Here is a 20,198-nt window from a genome sequence, read left to right as displayed (position 1 = left end):
ATGCGACCACATGATCAGTCACTGATGAGTTGTGTTTGCGATGCGAGCGTATCGCGCTTGTACTCTCCACTAGTCGCATCCAGCGGGCGGTACTGTCAATAATGGGCGACGAGGGACAGGTACACACAAACATGACAATTCGCTCCACTGCATCCACTGAGTGATAACAGTGACATACAGAAAGGGTTTGGCTATCAGCAAGGTGGTGTCGAGTAAGATAAGATATTTATATGCTTTTTGGCGTTAATAATTTCCGGTTATGGCGTGTGAAACATATGGTGAGGGTTCGCCCTGCTTATCTAAACATTATATCACATTGCGTACATCATTTTGTATAGTTAAGTGGAATAGTAGTTTGCTAGAGAGTGGCGCATGCAACGTTTTTATTGCGCCAGAAAATAAAATCTCTCAGTAGGGATACTTTGAATCGAAATAATGCTAAAATCCAAATTTTTGGAGGCATTTGCCATACATCTTTTAGATGCTGATGTCATAGGATTTCATAGGATCTCCCCCTTTCTGGCATCAGGAAATACCATCCATAGTACCATAGGCAGCAATACATCTTCCGTTAGTCATCACGACTACTTCGTATGTGAATAACCGTGAACCGGCAATTGTTTGCCGGTTCCAGGCGAACCAGGCGACCAGGCGAAGGTCGGTTGCGTAAGCTCCCGTGTAATGCAGTTTTTCAAATGCATTGTGATGCATGCAAATTTTAATTAGAAGTGCATGCAACTGTAGACCTACAGCGTCTAGCAAACACTCAATAAAAGTGTCATTAACAGTCACCACAATCCATCGTTGAGGGGCGCCGCAACTAGCTGAAATTGAAGCTGGACCCGAGTAGGCCACGTGTTGACCATGAATAATTCCACAGATGGATGAGCTCCAACGAAGTTGATTCATGCTTCCATGAAAATGAAGACTTGAAAAATGGCGATCTTTAATCCAGCAAAGATGCCTCAGCTTAAGACTCGCATAACATTTCGATTGCATTTATTTTGTGCTTTGAAATAGCTTGAAACTTCTCCATTTTGATCGTTCCAGATTGAGCAAGATAGTTTGTAAGTAAATGTTCTTTTTCTTTCTTCCCTCAAACATCTGCTGTTCCCGTTCACCCGTCATGCCTAGTGGTTCTAAAATAAGAAACGATAATTTTGACGAAAACAACGAAAAGTAAGCGCATCAGCGCGAGCGAGTCAAATTCTGCCTGCCTACTTTGCTTTGCGGCTGGCTGGCACGGTAAGGTGTCTGGCCCGAGATCTTCCACTGGTGGGAGTTGTGTGTTTAAAATACCGACCGTTTTTTTTCCATTAGGCGAAGGTGGTGATTTTTCATCCAATTTTCCAACGAGAGCTACGACTACAGCTCAAGAGCAGCATGTATTTTTGGTGCAATGTATTATTTTAGCCCGATCCATTTCAAGGCTGATCGTTTATTACTTGGAGACGATCCACTGTTTGGAAGATGGTGCGGTTACAATGAAATATGTTTGCCATTTGTTGAGGACGTAATCAATATCGTCTCAAACAGGGTCAAACTAGACAGGCAGCACAAGCTACTTGTGCTGTGCTTGAAGAACCTCCAGATTAAAATAAATATCTTGTTTCAGCATAAGTCGAATGCTGTTTGATCGAGTGTTTCCACGTGCGAAATGCTATAGCAATCTCAGAATCTTCGGCTGATATTTTGCATCTTGAATTGTACACTGTATTGGACGTGTGAAGGTTTTTTATTTAAATTTAAAAAATTACATTTATAAGCTACGTATTACGTGCAATATTTGCGGATTGCAGGGTTATTGGTTCAGATGACTTGAGCTTCCGCTCATATTTACAATATTCAAAATACAATCCATAAAACACACAATGCGTGTTTATTTATTTTGTTTTATTGCAAATCGAAAGCAAATTTATGATATTCTATTTTAACTCTTCTACAAAGTTTGCGAAAGAGTGTAATTAAGGTTGATTTGTCGATAAAATTTCAAAGAAATTAAGGCAATTCATGTATTTGTTTATTTTAAAATTGTTATCATAAGTTTACATTTATGGCTTGTAAAATTTTGTTTGAGATTTTAGTTTTTTGCATTAGTCGTCATGCAATTTTTTTCGTTATTATAATACTCATATTTTGATAACGTTTGAAATTGATTAGATATTTTCCAATCTGCCTAACAGTCCCCTCATGTGCCCATTTTTATCCATTTACGTAAGCAGATAATTGGAAGAGCTGTAAATGCAGCTGCAAAAATTTACAGTATGAGTTTCTTTAACGACGTCAATAATGATCGCAAAATAATTACCGGACAGGGTTGTCGTTACGTATCAAAGACGCTAATTTACTGTAGTTTATGCTTTCGTACTCTGTCGACAACAATAGTAACTGGGAATTACCCTTTCTGTGGCTGTGTGCAGTAAATTGATTACACTCTAATTACAGTGCTTCTCTGCTTTTATTTCTATTCTGTTGTTACACGGGAAAATAATATGCCAACTTTGATGTTTTGTGATATACATATCTTTTGGACGAAATCACTACTAAATTTCAAAGTCTGTCTCCATTTGAAGATCTTTAAAAATAAATTTTATATTATCCAAACAGTAACACCAAAAACAATTGTTTGCACCACACGGTGAGCACCAAAAACGATATACAAGCTTCCCACGGTCAACACACCTCCGTAACTTTGCAACCCCTCCTCTACTTCGTCTGGGCCAGCCGGCGCCGGTCAATATTGTTTTGCTCGTTCTCTCTGTCTCCTACCCTCCCTTACTTAAAACCCTGCAATCTAGCCAACTAATAGCGATCGATATCGACATCTATTAAAAAATTTACAAAGTGGGAAGTAGCGAACATCTCATTAGCCTGCAGTTAGATGTTCCGATGCATTACAAATAATAACAGTGCAGCAGTGTGAACTGTGCAGATGCCACAGTGCATCTCAACCGATGCCTCCCGCAGGTGACAACGGAGCATCGTCAGCAAAAAGGAAAGCAACCCCCGGGCGCTAAGGTAAATATTAGAAATATCCGACACATCTTTGTAGTTTTTCAACTTGGCATTGAAGATGATTTTTTATCTGGCCAAGCCAAGCGTAGTAAGGTTACGCGCACGGATGGCTTAAGCTATATCGGTCATGCTTATTTGGCTTGGATTGAAACAGCACACCAACACACACATTCCGCCTGCTCAACCACTACTATCGCGACACAGGGTTTGCTTCATTTTCATTTTACAAAACAAAAACCGTTTAAAGTTTTTTATACAGTTTACATAAATATTTAGTAAACTGTTTAGGGGAAAATTATATGCCGAGCAATATAATTCAATATAAGCGTTATATCGTATCAAGCATAAACTTTTTTTTTTTTTACTTTGAGTTTCGAAACTAATGTTTGTATGCATGTTTTTGGATTATTTGCATGGTGAATGGCAGATTGAATTAAAAAAAAAATCGTTTTCTGACGCTCTTATCGATTACACCGGAATTTTTACTTAAAGCCCTAGTACATGAATCGAGATCTCCACTCGGACACTCACAAAGCTGAACACTATAGGTCAAAAAGATATCGGTTCATCTACCTGTGTTATTTTGACCATGACATCACGCCAGGAGCAAAATGTCACTTCTCTCTACAGTCCTCCACAGGAGCTGTAATCGTTTGACCCTTTCAACGGAGAGCTGTTTGACATCTTAAATCGTGCACCGTGGCTTTAATACTACTTTGGCACTGCTATCGCCTTGACAAATCTTTACCAAGCTTTTCTGTCGGTTGGTTTATTAAATTTTGTCCCTATTCTGCCATGTGAAAGGTTCGTTACGCATCTGGATCGCCTCTAAAGTAAACTAGTTTAACATAAACACCAACCACAATAACCACTTAACAAAACTCACTAAACTTAACGATCGATGCACTGCACATAAACGAACATTGAACTTCTGCTGACAACCCCTGCAAATTCACCCACAACCGGGAACCTCAGTGCGATCGTGAAATGTGCACAATTGCTTTTTAGAAGCAAATAATGGATCTGGTTTTGTTTATCGATTACTATTACGTTTACTAAACCGATGGGACACATGCACTGGACGAACAACGAGATCACACGACAAACGATCGCGCACTGTCGCGAAATTGATTACGACGCGAGAATCACAACCGCGAGAGACGTCGATACCGCAAAACTGTCAAGTAGTCAACCTTTGCCGATGTGTTGGCTGTCGTGTTTGTGGATAGTGGGCAAATAGTATTAAAGTCAAAATATTTTTTTTTTAACTTGAATATGTTAATTATGTTTGCTTAATTTATACCTTTTACTGATTTTGTGATTGTGACTGACTATTGCTAAAATTGCAATTAAATATATAACATTAATTGAATCTCATCAAATAAAATCCTCTACTACATAACATACTTTTGCAAATATACTCGACAAACAAAAACCAACAATAAATTAAAGCATGTATATCTTTTTCAAACATTTAGTAAATTATTCAAACTCTCATAATTCAAAATCCTAGTTTACAGGTGATATCCTTAAAAGCCATTACTTTTATGGTCGCAGCCCATTGTGCAAAAGCAGAATAAATTAAAGTACAGAGGGGCTATAGCACCCCTATTTTACTAAACTAAATTCAATTGAAAGTTGAAAGTTTGACTAAATTGAAGTGTTTACTCAATCAACAACAGTTGTATGATTTTGAAACAAAGTATGAAATTTTACATACATTTAAAAAATAATTTCAACCGAAAACACTCGGAATTAGGTGTACCAAACTTGCACAGTTCTTAGGAGGAAATGGAAAAAAAAGTGATTGTAAGTAATACGGTCAGACCTTTCTAAAGGAATAAAAAAGGTTTTATTTTAAATATTTTCATTTGCATTTAACTGTTGCATGGTGCTTTTCCCAACGGCGCCAGAAATCCACGCTACGAGTCTAGTTTGAAAATCCTATGAGTAAACGCATTCTCTGGCCGGCGAGGTCAATGGCGATTACAACTCCACCCATAGGATAACCCGCCACTGCTTGTAGGTGCAATGGGTTCGGGATGACCTACTGTTCGATTCAAATTCGTTGCACTTACGGATCGAACTCGATTTCTATAGGAACAAATGAACTCGCCTCCGGTTCGATCTGTAAAAAGAGTCGTATGACCCATCACTACTTTAAACGCTGGACTTGTTTCGTTATTAACTTCTTGTTTTATATTCTTAATGTGCTATTCAATATTTGTTTTAGAAAAATAGATTTACCAATTTTGATTATCATTACTAATCACGGACAATTTTATTGAAATACAAGGTACAAAAAAACTCGCATAGATAAACTTCAAAATGCTTTTAATGCTCAAGAAGCTTTGTTACTCCGAATGCTTATGACAGAAGCATAAACATAAAAAAACCCATTCACTGCATCATGCACTATCCTGCCCTTTTCACCGTCTTTGAAGATCCCATATTCACGGTATGGGAGTTAAACGGTGCCCCTGAACGTGTAGTCAACGAACCGAAGGACAGACACCACCGTTTTGCATCCATCGTTTGACACAGATTTATGTGGGAAGCTTCCCAACAGAATGGTGAGCTTAACTCAATTTTGTCATGATTTGCATATGCATCGTCGCGCATATGCAGCATGATGATAGCGAGCAGGGCATAGGTCCGGGCACGATGTTTTATTCAGCTACGGACTAATTCAATATGCGAAGCTTGGATAGTTCACTTTCGAGCTGGCTTCGTTGGTGGTGCTTTCAGTTGGGCGAAAAGTAATGCTTGGTGGCGTTTGTGTTTATCAATTATTTGCACACTTTTTTGTATCTTCTCTCTTTTCCATCAGCCCGATTTTCTATGCTTATCATTTTGCACTGCGCTAGATCGAATGGTCCAAGACAAACAGTAAAACCTCTTTTATTCTTTTTGAACATCATGCCGCTTTGCATAATTTGTCGTGTATCGCCTAAAGTGATAGACACAACTGTTCTTGTCCGGTTCAGTGCAAAAAGTTCACAAAGCTACGTTTGATGTTTTAGAGGTATTAAGGCTTTACAAAACCGTACCTCATCTTGCCGTTGCGTGTGCGAGTCCTAATCTTTTCAAAACTGCTTTGAAACCTTGAAGCGTCGATTCGAATATTGAAAATTTTGGCTTCTCCATCGTACCGTTCGATATTCGACGAATGTGCCCCAAACGTAAGCCACTCACACACACACACACACACACAAGCAGCCAGCATACTATAGCTCCATAATAAGGTTTTATTATCATTTCGACGTACACCGAGTGTAGCGTTAACTGAAACGCCTGAATCACTGCAGCTCGACAGGAATGGAATGGTCAGATATTCAATTAGCTCCCCCAGCATGCCGGTTGAACGGTGGTCTTACGTGCGCCTTGTTTCACACTACGCCGATGATGATGCCATTTATTGGGTCACACAAACATCGGACACGGGAAATCGGTACGTGAGTCATCGGAAGGCACACCACTAATGGCGTCATCGGAATTTGTGGTGAGTTTGCAGGAAAATGGTTGATGCAGTTTCATGCTGCACTTTAGGTGGACGGCTCTACCTTTTTTGATACTACTGCTAGTGGTTATTATTTGATGATACAGACAAAAAAGGCTTCCATCAAAAAACGATGCACAAAAGCTAAGCTTTTTCCTTAGTTTGTCGTTTTAGAACATCATGCGCCTGACAGTATGCAATTCAATATATTTAACAGTGGTCTAAAAAAGCATCAAATTTATCCTTTAGTGCATCGCTCACTTTCTTAAGTGGCCATAAAGATGGTAATTACATAAAAAGAAAATAACCAACAAGAATTACTTAAGGGATGTTTTAATAAAATAACATTTGAGGTACTTAAGCTTTTTTTAAATCATATTGTACAATTAGAACAAAGAATAGTATACAAGTAGCGTCTTTTAACAAAAATGAATTAATCAACTTTATTTCGCTCGAATGCGTCACATGCGGCATGAGAGAGGATCATTTAATCGTGACTTTAAATATGTACAAAACACAAACATTGCTTTTGAAAACGTCTTATCGCTCTTCAAGCATAGTTCCGGTACGTGTGTAAATCCCCACATGATGACTAATTATGCTAAGTTGAAATTCTTGTTCCCGAGTGTTGGTGGATAAATACAAAAAATATATATGTTTAGGAATACAAACAATCAACCGTTCTGAAATGAGTGTACGAATGAACTAAAGCCGTACACAAAATGTGTTTTCATTAAAACTCATACACACACTTTGCAAAAAAAAAAAAAAAAATAGCACCCACATGGCGGTCTGTTTGGGATGAGTGAATAAAATTGTCTCCGAATTCGTCAGCTCGTCACAGTATCGAGCAAGATCTCTTATCAGCGTAGTGTACCTGTGAGTGAAGATATCCGTCCAAGAAATTAAAGAAACTGTTTTACAACACCGTTTAAGTGAGAGAAGATGCGTTTCCTATCGTACATTAATCTGTTTGTTTTGGGTGTGCTTGCCCTGGTGTTGAGCGTCGATGCAGATCGACCATGCGGTTGCTCGAGGATATACCGTCCCGTGTGCGGTTCGGATTTCAAAACTTACGCGAACCTGTGTGTATTGAACTGTCGCATCGAATCGAACTATGGCCGGAAGGTGGACTTGAGGCTGCTGCGTGAGGGACATTGCAAAGACATAGATCAGGTGGAGGAAGAAAAATAATTGCGCTTAATGCCTCGCGCACAACCAAAACAGTGAAGCAGGACTCCTTCAATTGTGTATTATTAAGGCACTGTAATGCCATCATCTTTTGAAGTTCTTCTGACGAAGATTTAAAGAATAAAGAGTTCTGGCAACAAGTGTAAGATATCTTAAAATGACTAACATTGAAGCGTGTATCGAACGAAAGAAACCACCCGCAGCTGAATAAATATCAAGTTTGGGAAAAATAGGCACGTACCCTGATACACTCGAAAATGTTTGCATTTGGTATATAATTGAGCTCCCCTGGCACTATCACTATCACAACGGGCTGTTGATATTGTGGAGCAATGAGAAAAGAGAAGACGAGCGCGCCAGGGAGGGCGCATAAATTACGTCAATTTTCGTCATAAGAATTCATTAGCCTTCGCTTCCGAATCATCGAACGCATGGGGGGGAGCGATAAATTACAGTACGTCATCAAGTCATACTATTTACCAACCTACCCACCGAATAAAATCTCTGTGGGGAATAAATGGTAAAGAGATTCACGTTCGATACGGAAATAAGGTAAGCAGTTAACCTATTTCTTAAAGCGGAAGAAAGTTCACTAGAAAAGCCTTGCATCGTTAGAGCCGCATACCTTCCTTGCTTTTTGTATTTGTGTTTTTGTTTCTCTAGAACCATTTGGTGGGATTTGTGTCACGATGAATGGAGGAATTTATCACCCACCCCGATTATGACGAATTCTTGTTTTGTAGAATGCATACGTTGAAGGGAATAAATACTGTTGTAAAAATGACGAAAGTGACGAAATATTTTCTTTCTAGCATTATTTTTCATTTTTCAGCTTTTTCTTCCATATTGATACGTCAGTTCCAGGAAAAGGATTATTCTTTGTTAAAGTGTTTCAACTGACTTCGAGTAGAACATGCTCATTTTTGGCTAAAAAATGCTGTATTCAATTTGCCATTTTGCCAAACTGTCCCGGTGGTTTGCCTGCGTGATTAGAACGCTACATGGTAATTCACTTTGAAAATTAAAAATTACACAGCTCAATCAAGCGTAGGAAGTGTTTTAGAACCACATGAGGATGAAGAGTGAAGTGAACTCCAATTTGACCCAGAAATCTGATTAGCCGATGGAAGATTGCCTTTGTACATGCTTTTGAAGAATTTCTGATAATTTTTTATGCTTCTTTTCAGCTGAACATGCTCTTACTGCTCAAAAGTCATTTATTTATTTTTTATTTATTTATAATTAATTATGACGGTCCAGTGCCGTATTGTTCACACCGCTTGTGTTGAAAAAAAAAAACAATTATATTGATAAGGCATTTCCTCCTTATTCTTTTGCCTTATCCCGGGCATACTCGGTTAAAATTCATTTATATTGATCGAAAAAAAAAAACGATTCTTGTGCTTGTTCAAAATTCAGCTGAAATAGCAATGCGCCTAAATGTATACACAACGCTGTTGATTAACCTCCCGTACATATTGGTTCATATTGTGCTGCATGTTTCGAAGCTAATATCGTAATCTTTTCTACAGCAAAGTAAGTATCGACTGTAACCAATTGATTACAGTTCCATCAAAATATTTCAAAATAATATAATTGAAATGTAAATCAGCCCTTGAAATCCAAATAAGTCCTCTGTGTTCAGGAAGCCTTAGAAACATTTTTGGCTGATAATCTGGGTTTGTGATGCATCGGTTTTCGTGCTCATCTTAAGTAAATTTCGATAGTAGAACATCGTCAATAGCACTTTTGTTTGTACGTTGCACTTTTTCCTATGTGACCTTAAGTATCGAGTGAAAATACAAAGGGGCAAATAGAAATCCGAACCCTTTCCGTTCCGTCGCTGGTGTCTCCCAAGGTAGTGTGCTAATCCTTTTATTGTTTGAGTCCTGTTCCTCAATGACAATGTTGCATCTGTTTTGCCATCTGACAGTTTTACCTGATTGGCGCTGATAATTTAAAAAAACCCTTTTTCCAATTTCTTTGGTTGTAGATTGTGCATTTCTTCAAGGTGTCCTAGACCGTTTTTCCTTTTGGAAGGCTATAAATTCCTTAACACTCTGTCCCAATAGGTATCAAGTCGTCTCATTTATTCTTTCCCATTCTCCTGTGCACTAAGACTACTACTAGGATTTAGATGTATGGCAAGACATTGGTGTCACCTTTACGCCTCACATTGATTCCATTGTTTCCAGAGCCTGGGTACTATTAGACATATGATGCCCATGCCCAACATATAGCTCATGATTTCTCCAATCCCTTTGGATCATCATTGGATCTTCTGATCGCTGGACAGATCTTTGCTGCAATATTGCTATGTAATCTGGTGTCTCTCGGTTCGAGCTTACATTGATTGTATCGAGCAAGTGCAGAGATCGTTCACCAGGTTTGCTGTTCGCGAGTCCTTGGTGGGCCCTCTTTCACCTTACCTGATTATCAATGTGTGTATCAAGTGCTTGGACTCGAAATTCTTGAAATGCTTGGACTCGAAATTCTGTCTCTATTCCCACAAGGACATTGTTATTTGTCCCCTTTGTCCTCTTTGTCCTCTTTCAACTCCTTGTCTCACTCATTTGATTTCCATCTTACTCTTCCTGTTTTCCGATTAAAGGGAGGATCGTAGTATGGAAATACTACGATCCTCCCTTTAATTCCTAGCCCCTTTCTAATTCACTAATACTAATATTGGAATTTAAGTGGAATTGTTGAGCCACTAGGCAGTCATTAAAATAAATGCAATGAAATTATATGCTATATTGTCTCAGAGCCTCTCAAGCAGCTCATCGTAGGAAATTTGATTGCATACTTTTAGGTGCACTTCTTCTTGCATAGCAATCTATTGCAACCTTTTTGAGTACCTAATCAAAAATACATAAAATAATATTAAAATAATTCATATCAGAAACCAACACAAGATATAAGAACCGTTGTGTTCCCTTATTATCTTAAATGTTTCTACTATAAAAAATATAAAAAAATTCGATTGAGCCATTTCATTAAAACGGTTTATGGTGGCAAATCGCAACGATTGTTTATGTCGGTTGTTTGCTTTACGACAGAGTTACCATTCCGGAGCAGTCGAATGATTACACCGGTAAAACATACACTCCACTCCAAAGAACCCACACTGCCCCGCATCGTCATCGTTTTTGTGTAGCGTAATAAATTGACCCATCGAGTGTGTGTCTCAATTTGCTCTCGTCCATCGTGCTAGAACGCACACTATCCGGGACGGGGAAGGCATGATGGCGCATCAATTTCCTGCCATTCGGTGGAATTTCGTTCCTCATTACCACGGCCAGCCTCGTACTGCTCCCCGGAGGGAGCACAACACACTCACACACAGCGTAGAGGCGAAAAGGGCGAACACTTCATCAACCGCAGACAGGATGAACATGATCGAGTACGCTTTGTTCCGGAAATTGGAACCAGGTATGTCCGTTCGTACCACGGGACTTTGCGATAGTATTGTTGCCTGGTGTCGTTGGACAATTCTCCACAAACAGGATCCCCATCCCGGCCATGTGGACGATGATTTAGTGTGAAATGTCATAATTTGCCATTTTCCCACGTGTCACGCCTTCCTGGCTGTGGCGTGCGCCGCAGATCGCATCGATGGTAAATGTCAAAGCAAGGGGTCTGCTGGCATGTGTTTTTTTTCACCCTCTGGTTCATCCTTCGCACGGCAAGCGCAAGGCAAGTTGTCCTGTCAGAACGTTTAGCTTGTTCCCGGTTAGGTTCGCGATGGCTTGTTGGCGAAAAAGTTGTTGTAGTAAGGGCCAAACGCTCTCACACCTGCTGTGTGTGTAAGTGTGCCATAGCATGACATTTGAGCATAAATTAAACATGTTTTATCCCCTCTTTTTTATGCTTTTCTGCTAGGGTTGCAGGGTTGCAAAAAAAAACTTCGGGGAAGGAGTGTTTTTTCTTGATTAAGTTTAACACCACAGTGTGACCGGAGTGTATCGTGCGGCGTGAAATTAAGGACCAAATTAAAAGTGTGGAGTAATGATGGAACATTCGCGACGACTGAGATAGAATGCTGTGAAGACAGCTAGGAACGTAAAGTAGCAATTAATAACTATCAAAACATGGAGCGCACCTATCATAGAAACATAACAAGGAATCAAGGAAAGTATTAGAAATGTAAATTAATTGGTATTTTGGATGGTTTCACATAAGTTGATTATTACTGATACATTTGAATGATTTTACAATTTTAAGAAGCCTTTTCCATCCAATATGCATTCCTTTGAAGGCATTTTTGCCTTACTGCCACTTCACTGCCGGCCATACAATGATTTACTAGACTATTTTAGAGTAAAAAGTAGAATAGTCAGTTTTCAGGAAAGGTCCGGATGCGGTTCGGAGATAGACAGCAATTCCTTATTCATAAAAAGGACGAAGAACTTTAATAATGTAGTTGCTTAGAGAGGCCAGAGATTCAAAGTGCTTCATAGTGAATAGACAGCAATTTCTTCCAGCAAGCTTCCTGGAGAGAGGAAGCTACCTTTTGAAAGTAAAATATCAAGCTCAAGTAAAATATCGTCCGATTATTGACGTTACTGTTTAAAATAGTTCTTGTGCTAATTACCCAATACTAGGCACTATATGGATCATCAAGAATATCGAAGCTCTTGAAGGGATATTCTTCCTATTCTTGGCCTAACGACCCTTCTGGGTCACGCCGGTTATCTAATTGCTTATTAGACACCATGATGCCACGAAGTTTGATAGTTTAGAACTCAGAATTTCCTTCTCCGTCCTCATAATTTCGAATATTTGAACCAATAGTAAAAGTTCTTACAATTATTTGATATTAATTGATGATATTAATTATTCATAAATTGGCAGCACAACGCGCCATTAGTAATTGTACAGGTTTTGTTATCCAAAGAGACTGCATATTAAGCTATAACTTTTTTTTTAAATTGTAATCACAAAACAGTGATTACAATTTAAAAAATAACAGTCCGAACAATAACTTGACGTAGAACAATAAAGAGTACTTCAAATAATTATTAAAGCTTCAAAAGTAAAATAGAGAAATCTCAAACATCCGACGAAAAAGTGGAAATCATTGTAGAAAAACGTACAAAACTCCCATTTAACAACCCCTAGAAGAAGTTTATACTATCGTTTGTTGCATCACTAGATTCCCCATAATGAACTTCTTTACAAAATGAATTGCAACGAAATAGAAGATATGCAACACCAATTTTCCAAGTGCGTTAGAATAATTTTCGGAACACATTCATCCGTCTTACAAAAGAAATGACAGGAATTAAAAACCTAAGCAGGGACGATCTTACGTTCCCTGAAGCAAAGAAAAAGAAATATATATTCTTGAAATTATTTAAAAGCTTCATTCATGAAATTAGCAACAACTCAGCCGCTAGAATGAGTAAAGAAAAAATCCAACTCTAAGTAAATAAAGCAGCTGTGAACGTTTTAGAACAAAGAAGCCCGAAATTGCATACTTGAAGGCGCTTGAAACCCTGAGCCAACCAACTACTTATAATTTAACGGGATAATACAACTAAATCGCCTCATCTACCCGAATAAAACATTATCGATTAGGTACTATGGCCGCCAATCTAATCGATGTTTACTATCATCATCCCGCCACTGCTTCCAAAGCATCTATTTTAAGACAGTTATAATTTAATCATGTGCATTTCCGTACTTTCTTGGAAATAATGGCAGTGCACTGCATTTATGTAAATTGCATTCCAAAAACCCACATCACAAAAAAACAAAATCCTAATGGCCTTTAAATATTATCGCTACAGTTCCGCGCTAAAGCGCTGCTCGTTTGCTTTGCTCGTTACTCGCGTTCACATGCAACTTCCAATGGATGGAAGGAAAAACAACCCTCCTGCTGCCCGAGTGATATTTAGCAGAAGCGCAACGGAACGGAATTTAATAAATATCGATCACAAACCGACACCGAAGCTCGATGTCTACTCAATGTCGAGATTTGCTGCATTGCTCTTGCTGCACAACGGGACACGGGAGCATAAAGCACACATCACCTGAACTCCGGTTTGCTCGGTTTTGCCGGTTGCAGTGAAAACATGTTGGACGTGTTCTCTATCGGAAATCGGAAGAACGGTAAGGCTGGTGGGTGGTGTAGGCCGTTAAAGTATTTCGGTTTTCGAGTGTATACTCCAGCACTAAACCTCTCGTCGATGGTGGGGTAAGCGCTTATCTGTATGGTTTTCCTCCCTCCGGCAGGGAGTCTTTTTTCCGGTAAAACATTTTCCAACGACAGGAGCGATGTTTGCATTGGCATCTGTTTTTTTTTTTTGGTTTTGCTTCTCGTTTTGTTTGCTTTTTGTGCATGGATTTCATCGCTAAATGTGCACTCAACGATAATCTAGTGCATCTTCCTTGTTCCGGCCGTTGTGTCTATTGTTTGCGGGGTTAGTGGAATTATTTGCTAATGCTGCCCGCTTGTTCATTCGGTCCGCGAACACGCATTGTAAGCGATTCATTTGTTGGAATGGAACATAACAAACCCCTAACAAGTGTATTAATTATGCTTCAGAGGGTCGTAAAAAAACGAGCAAATTGAAAACACTGTGCTTTGTTTTGCAAATGATAAAAGTTAAAGTTAAATTAAATTTAAAACTTTGAACGCATTTTCCATACTGTAAGGGATTGTTGCTGCTCTCGCAGCTGCCACACTGTAGCAAGCTATTAGAACCGATGATTAATTCAGCTGAAAGTGCGAAAAATCCGCTCCCAACAAGGCACTGGGTAGACACAAAAACAAGATCCTTAAGCGGTTATGATGAGAGCACCGAAGCACTTCAAAATGCTGCTTTTACACGAGATTGGGTCCCATTCCTTTGAGTCGTCTTCTTTCACATTTTTTCCCCACTACACTCTAGTCATTTTCCTTACGAGTAAGCTTTCCACGCCAACAGGCGATTTCTTATCAGTCGCAGCAGAGATGCTTCGCTCGTCTTAACCATGGCGAAGAAAAGGGTTCCACTGGGCACAGTTCTTGTCGCAGGGATGCGGCGTTCTAGCACAGGCGAGATTATTAAAGCTTCAAAACGGGGCAAACAAGTGTCTGACACTGCGTCGCATATGTGTACGTTAGGGTGAGTTTGTGTATGTGTTTGGTTGCTTAAAGATTTTTTTTGTTTTTTATTCTTCCGCAAGATAGAGCAATAGAGACTGAGTTGATATGGTTGAATGATTTTTTGAAGAACATTATTCTGCCCGGAAATGATTTTTTTATTATAGAATTCGAGAAATGTGGAGGAAATTATAAAGCGGTGGAAGCCAAAGTTTGAACATATATGTTTAAATTCAATGCCATTTACGGTGTGAAGAATGGATACAGTAGACACTAAAGATAACATATCAATTTTGGTTTTTAAATTTACATTTATCACATTTTACCAGTAATATGTTTGACAAATGTTAAACTTTTATTAAAACACCATTTTCTAACTGACTGGCTCAATTTGTTTTGCCATTTAAATGAAATGGTTTTGGAGAGAGACGAATAAAATAGCAAGGAACGCCTGATGTTATGCAATTCGTGAGGAATTATTGTTTTGTTAGTATTCATTAAAGGGTATTTATTAAAGTATTCTTTAAGCTTTTGGATCCGCAAATGCTAGTAGTTTCTCTTGAAAAATGTCCAAGCCAAATAAGCGCATTTTATTTATTTCTACGTTACAACGACTTAACAAAAAAGTATTCTTAGAGGATGCTTGATTGTGAAGGATGATTGTGAAGAAATGAAGGAAGATGCACGAAGACGAACACGAAAATGAGACCGAGACATTGTATAGAACAGGTGGAAAGTGTGGTTGAATGCCGATAGAGGCCTGATCAAGGGGTCGTTTGAGCCGTAGAGTGTGCGGCGGAATGGGATATATAGAAGAGGTCTATCGCGAAGGCGACGACAAGGGGTGTAAAGAGGGATATCGAACAGGAGAGACGGGACATCAAGTTTATTTAACAGGAACCCTGCAATTAAGCTTGCACGGATATATATTCCATGGTCTCAAGCTCAAGAAGGCGACAGCGGACAGGATAGGGAGGTAGAACCAGATTATAACCAGTGAGGAAGTTCCAAACAGTAGAGCTTTGAGAAAACTAGACAGCTATGTATTCCAATGAAGATCATACAAGAGTAGACAACTGTCTGAGGCCCCCTTCAGACAGAGGGGGTCATCGTTACTCATGAGAGAAAGCCTAGCATTGGGGACGGCAAGTCATTTATTCAAATGCATGCTATTAAATCCTTTTCAGGTTCTGTTTGGTGTTTTAAGGAACCTTTTTAAACAACAAAGCATCAAATGTAAGCATGCAATTGACATCTTTCAATGTTGCTCACAGTTTATTCCAGAGAGACATAAAATCACAACTAGTTTGCCGAATCCCAAACAAAAAATAGGCTTATTACGTTCGCCACTTACCTGCATACTCTTTGCACTTGCGGCGCAAAAACGACGACTTGAGACAGCGGGGCCGATCCCGTATCGGTGGCCCATTCAGCTCGATGTGAGCCTGCGAGCTACGTTTGCGCGAGCTGCTACTGACGGACGCGTGCGACTTCATCGAGTTTTGCTGCGACAACTCCGACGAACGCCGGGAGCGCGATTTCGCACTGGCACTGTTGGCATTGGAGGCACTGACACTGGTAGCCACCGGGCAGGGCTGACTGAGGCCCGTGCTAATACTGCTACAGTTCACGGCCGACCCGTTCGTGGCCGATGGTAGCAAACCACCGGCCGACGCTGGGTTGGCACTAGTGGCACTACCGTTGCTAACGCTGTTCGACAGAAACAGCGAGCTGCGGCGTCGATTCGTACGGTCGGTCGTACGATCGGTCCCACTCTCCGCACCGAAGATCGTGTAAATCGATCCATCCGCCATACCCGACGTGACGCTTGGCAGTGGTGAGGTGATGGGCGTAATGTCGCCCGGATCCAGCAAACTGCTAAAGCGCAACTGTGGCCCAGAACCGGAAGCGCTACGGATCGAGGACGGTCGGGCAAGTGGAGTCGGCAGCTCCACCACCACCGGCGCTCCACATGTCGGATCGCTAGTGGCGGTGGTCGAGCTCGGTGAAACGGTGCCATCCGTCAGGGGGGTCGTAGGTGTTTCCGGTTGCGCGAAGATACGTGCCGGAGGTGGTGTGTTCGGTAGGATCGCAATCGGCGACAGGCTGTTTGGGCTTTTGCGCATCTTTTGCACGGCACACTTTGCACCAGTGTTCGTTCTGCTTCCGTTCGTTGGCGTTTCTGGTGTACGGACCCGCACCGATTCCACATCCGGTCGGTGAGTGTTCAGTGGGTTAATTCGATTGCGCTAAGGGGTTGTTTGGCGTAACGCATGACGGCACGCAACCCGGAAGTGACCCTCGGTACGGTACGGTTCCTGCTCGGGACGCGGTCGATGTAGTAGGGTAGTGTTTGAGATGTGACACATTTCGTTGGATCACAAGTGGGAAGATTTTTGAACACGTTTTCCATGTATGCATTTACGTTATTTTAACGGCAGTGGTGCTGATATTGCGGTAAAATGCACTTTATTTATTCACTTTTCTTTTAAACTTTTTGTATCTTTTTGTATTTCGTCACTACGTTTTGTTATTTCATAATTTTGTTTGTTTTGTTATCCTTCAATTGAGTAGAAATTGAAAAAATAGAAATTGAAAAAGGTAACAAAAATCTACTTCAAATAAAGTTTTATCGTAAATTTCACAAATAATATGCGAAATGTGAGCAACTCATAAAGATTCTTTACAGAAAGAGGTAAAAATGTTGTCGTTAAGGGCATTTGTATGTTTTCTCAGGTAAATTATTTTTGAACAAAAGCGTACGACAAATCAAAATAAAGATGATTTAATCAACAACAAAACAACAGTGGAGTAAAATTGTAGAAACATATTTCACAATACAAATTTATTAAAGTAATTGAAATTTCCACAAATAACATGAAAACAGAGTATAATTCATGTAGCAAACTAAAAATTCAAGTAAAACACAACACACTTGACAGGTCATCGATAATTAGGTCGAATTTATGCGCTGCTGCGGAGGTATTAACAAGCATAATAACTTCCTCTATACACACACACACACACACACACACACACACACACACACACACACACACACACACACACACACACACACACACACACACACAAGCAAAGCAACCAAAACAATGAAAACTCAACCCAATCGTACCAATAAATATCTGCTGGCCTGCTGAACAACTTTTTCCACTTTCATGCGCCCGTACCCGCACTGGGGTACGGTTGGCACAGTGTTTTGGTCAGAAATAAAAAGCAATAAAATCGCGTAACACTTCGAACTCTCGGCCGGAAGCCAAAAGCTTCTGCTCTGAGTCTTTACGGTGAGTTAAAGCGAAAGGGAAGTTCGTTTGGTTCCCCATTCTGCCAACCGAATACGTTTCATCACAAAAAGGAAATAATAAAAACCCTGGTGAAATGCGTGAAAATTTTGAAAATGAAGGAAAGAAAAAACTGGGAAGGAAAAATGTAATAACGAAGTGTGACTAAGAATCGTTAAATTTTCCACCATCCGCACACATTAACGCGACACCGTGAACCATTAATGCTTTTGATGGAAAATGATGTTTGAATGTTTATGGGTGGTGCGTTTAAAAAATTGAAGGTCAGGTTGTGTGTGAGTCGTACCATTCGGACCATTTCTCATTTGAACCAAAAGAATTTTTAAGATTCCAAAAAATATTCTTTACTATTTATTAATGTAGTGCTCATGAAGAAATTTAAAAAGATGTTTAAATTTTAAATAAAACTGAATTTACGCCTAAATGCAGGCAATACTAATACTTTGATCATTTTCATAGAGATGCATGTTAGAAATTAACGAGCAAGATTTTTAATTATTGATCAAGCCTCTTAAGCTGAAAGCTTCATCAGCCCTTAAAATGACCTTACTGCCGAACAGTGCTACCGACAGATCAGGAACGTTATGAGGATGACATCGATTTTAATAGAATTTAAGCTGAAGCTAACTGAGGATATTATTAGCCTCGAAATAGCCAAACAAATGCATTCCATTTCTTAATTTATTTAATAAATTTATTTAACAAAAAGCATTGCCAAATGCTTGAAACCATGCAATAAAAATTTCTTGCATTTGTTGAAGGAAATATATATTTGACAGAGTTTTTTTTTTGGAAAATTGGTCTGTAAAACTGTCCGAAATCCTCTATAAGTTATACAATACCCAAGTGTAAGTACTACTACGGTGCACTCCACAGACATGACAATATAATGACACCAAACAACCGAGTTTTTTGAAGTTTTTTAGAAGGCAGATTTGCAGAAAGTACTCAGTAGCAGAGCGCATTGAGGTATTGTTGGCAAGTGTTTGTTAAGTTTTGTTTGTAATTGTTTTTAATTAATATTCAGAACACCACACTTCCACTTCCAATCATATTTTAATTAACAATTAATATTCATGTAACTTCAACAAAACTATCAAAAAGTTTTGCGGTGATCTCTTTCTTGCATCATTATTTATCTTTTCTAACTCCATCCCGTCCACCATCGATTGCCACCGGAGGAGGAGGATCGAAATATGAGTGTTTGAATTTGAAACAACGTAGAGTAGGCTCCCCAATTCGAAGCAACTCTGCGGGAAGCGCAGTTCATTAAAAACTTATTTGCTCTCTTTCGGCGGTTGATTTTATGTGTGCGGATGGGTTGTCTTAAGGCTAAATAAATAAGACAAAAAACTGATTCCAAACGACACTAAAGAACCGGGCTAAAGAAACCCAAAGCCTTAGCTGACGATCAATGTCGGTTTTGCAGGGGTGAATAGGGAATGGAGCAGATGACGGAAGAGGTTGTCTTTTTTTTGTGTCGATAAACGTGCGACGAAACGTGCCTGTGGAAGTGGATAATAAATTGGCCAGCATTATGGTCTGGGCCCTGGACTAGTATCGTTAAGGAAAGCAACCGAAACCGATGTTTGGTGTAAGCTGACATGCGGTTTTATTAGTTTAAACTCCATCAATCGATCGAAGAAAACCGATTATGATGCGTTAATGGGGGATTTTGTTGTTTGATGTATTCGACTTAAAAATATTTAAAAACAATACAACAATTTTGACAACGACAACCAAAAACATCTTTTTATTCCCACCTGTAAACATGAGCGAAAAATCCCATTTTTTCGACCTCATTAATAGACAGCCAATGGTTCGTTCGGTTCGCCGTCAATCATTCCGAACATTGACACACTTCACAGAGCTGCATCACATGCACATGCACCCTCTTACAACCGTAACTGACCGACGGTGCAGGCAACAGATTCATCTCAAAAAACCGACCCGTACCCGCGTTCACGGTCATGCTTGTGGAAATTTTACGATGGAATGTTGGCGGCAATATTACTCTTGCCAGCACGTGCCAACAGCGGGTTTTACAATTGGTGCAAAATATTACTGACCACATGCAGCTCGG

The 20,198-nt window shown here is 39.7% G+C and overlaps 3 protein-coding genes across 10 annotated transcripts in view; 2 read left to right on the top strand and 1 right to left on the bottom strand.

The window, feature by feature from the left end:
• The window catches only part of LOC126567814 (probable phospholipid-transporting ATPase IA), a 48,362-nt gene extending 31,923 nt beyond the window's left edge, over nucleotides 1-16,439 (bottom strand). For all 5 annotated transcript variants that reach the window (XM_050224114.1, XM_050224118.1, XM_050224116.1 and 2 more), the window contains exon 1: nucleotides 16,150-16,439. In XM_050224114.1, the coding sequence (XP_050080071.1) occupies nucleotides 16,150-16,291 (142 nt within the window). In that variant the 5' untranslated portion in view covers nucleotides 16,292-16,439. The remainder of the gene's footprint in view (nucleotides 1-16,149) is intronic.
• Nucleotides 1-20,198, top strand: part of LOC126568292 (uncharacterized) — a 308,783-nt gene that overhangs the window by 3,912 nt on the left and 284,673 nt on the right. The gene's annotated exons all lie outside the window — the stretch shown is intronic.
• Nucleotides 1-20,198, top strand: part of LOC126567823 (solute carrier family 12 member 4) — a 486,521-nt gene that overhangs the window by 334,850 nt on the left and 131,473 nt on the right. The gene's annotated exons all lie outside the window — the stretch shown is intronic.

Source organism: Anopheles maculipalpis, chromosome 2RL (assembly GCF_943734695.1).
Source record: "Anopheles maculipalpis chromosome 2RL, idAnoMacuDA_375_x, whole genome shotgun sequence".
Taxonomy (NCBI): domain Eukaryota; kingdom Metazoa; phylum Arthropoda; class Insecta; order Diptera; family Culicidae; genus Anopheles; species Anopheles maculipalpis.
This window is presented reverse-complemented; position numbering and strand designations above follow the sequence as displayed.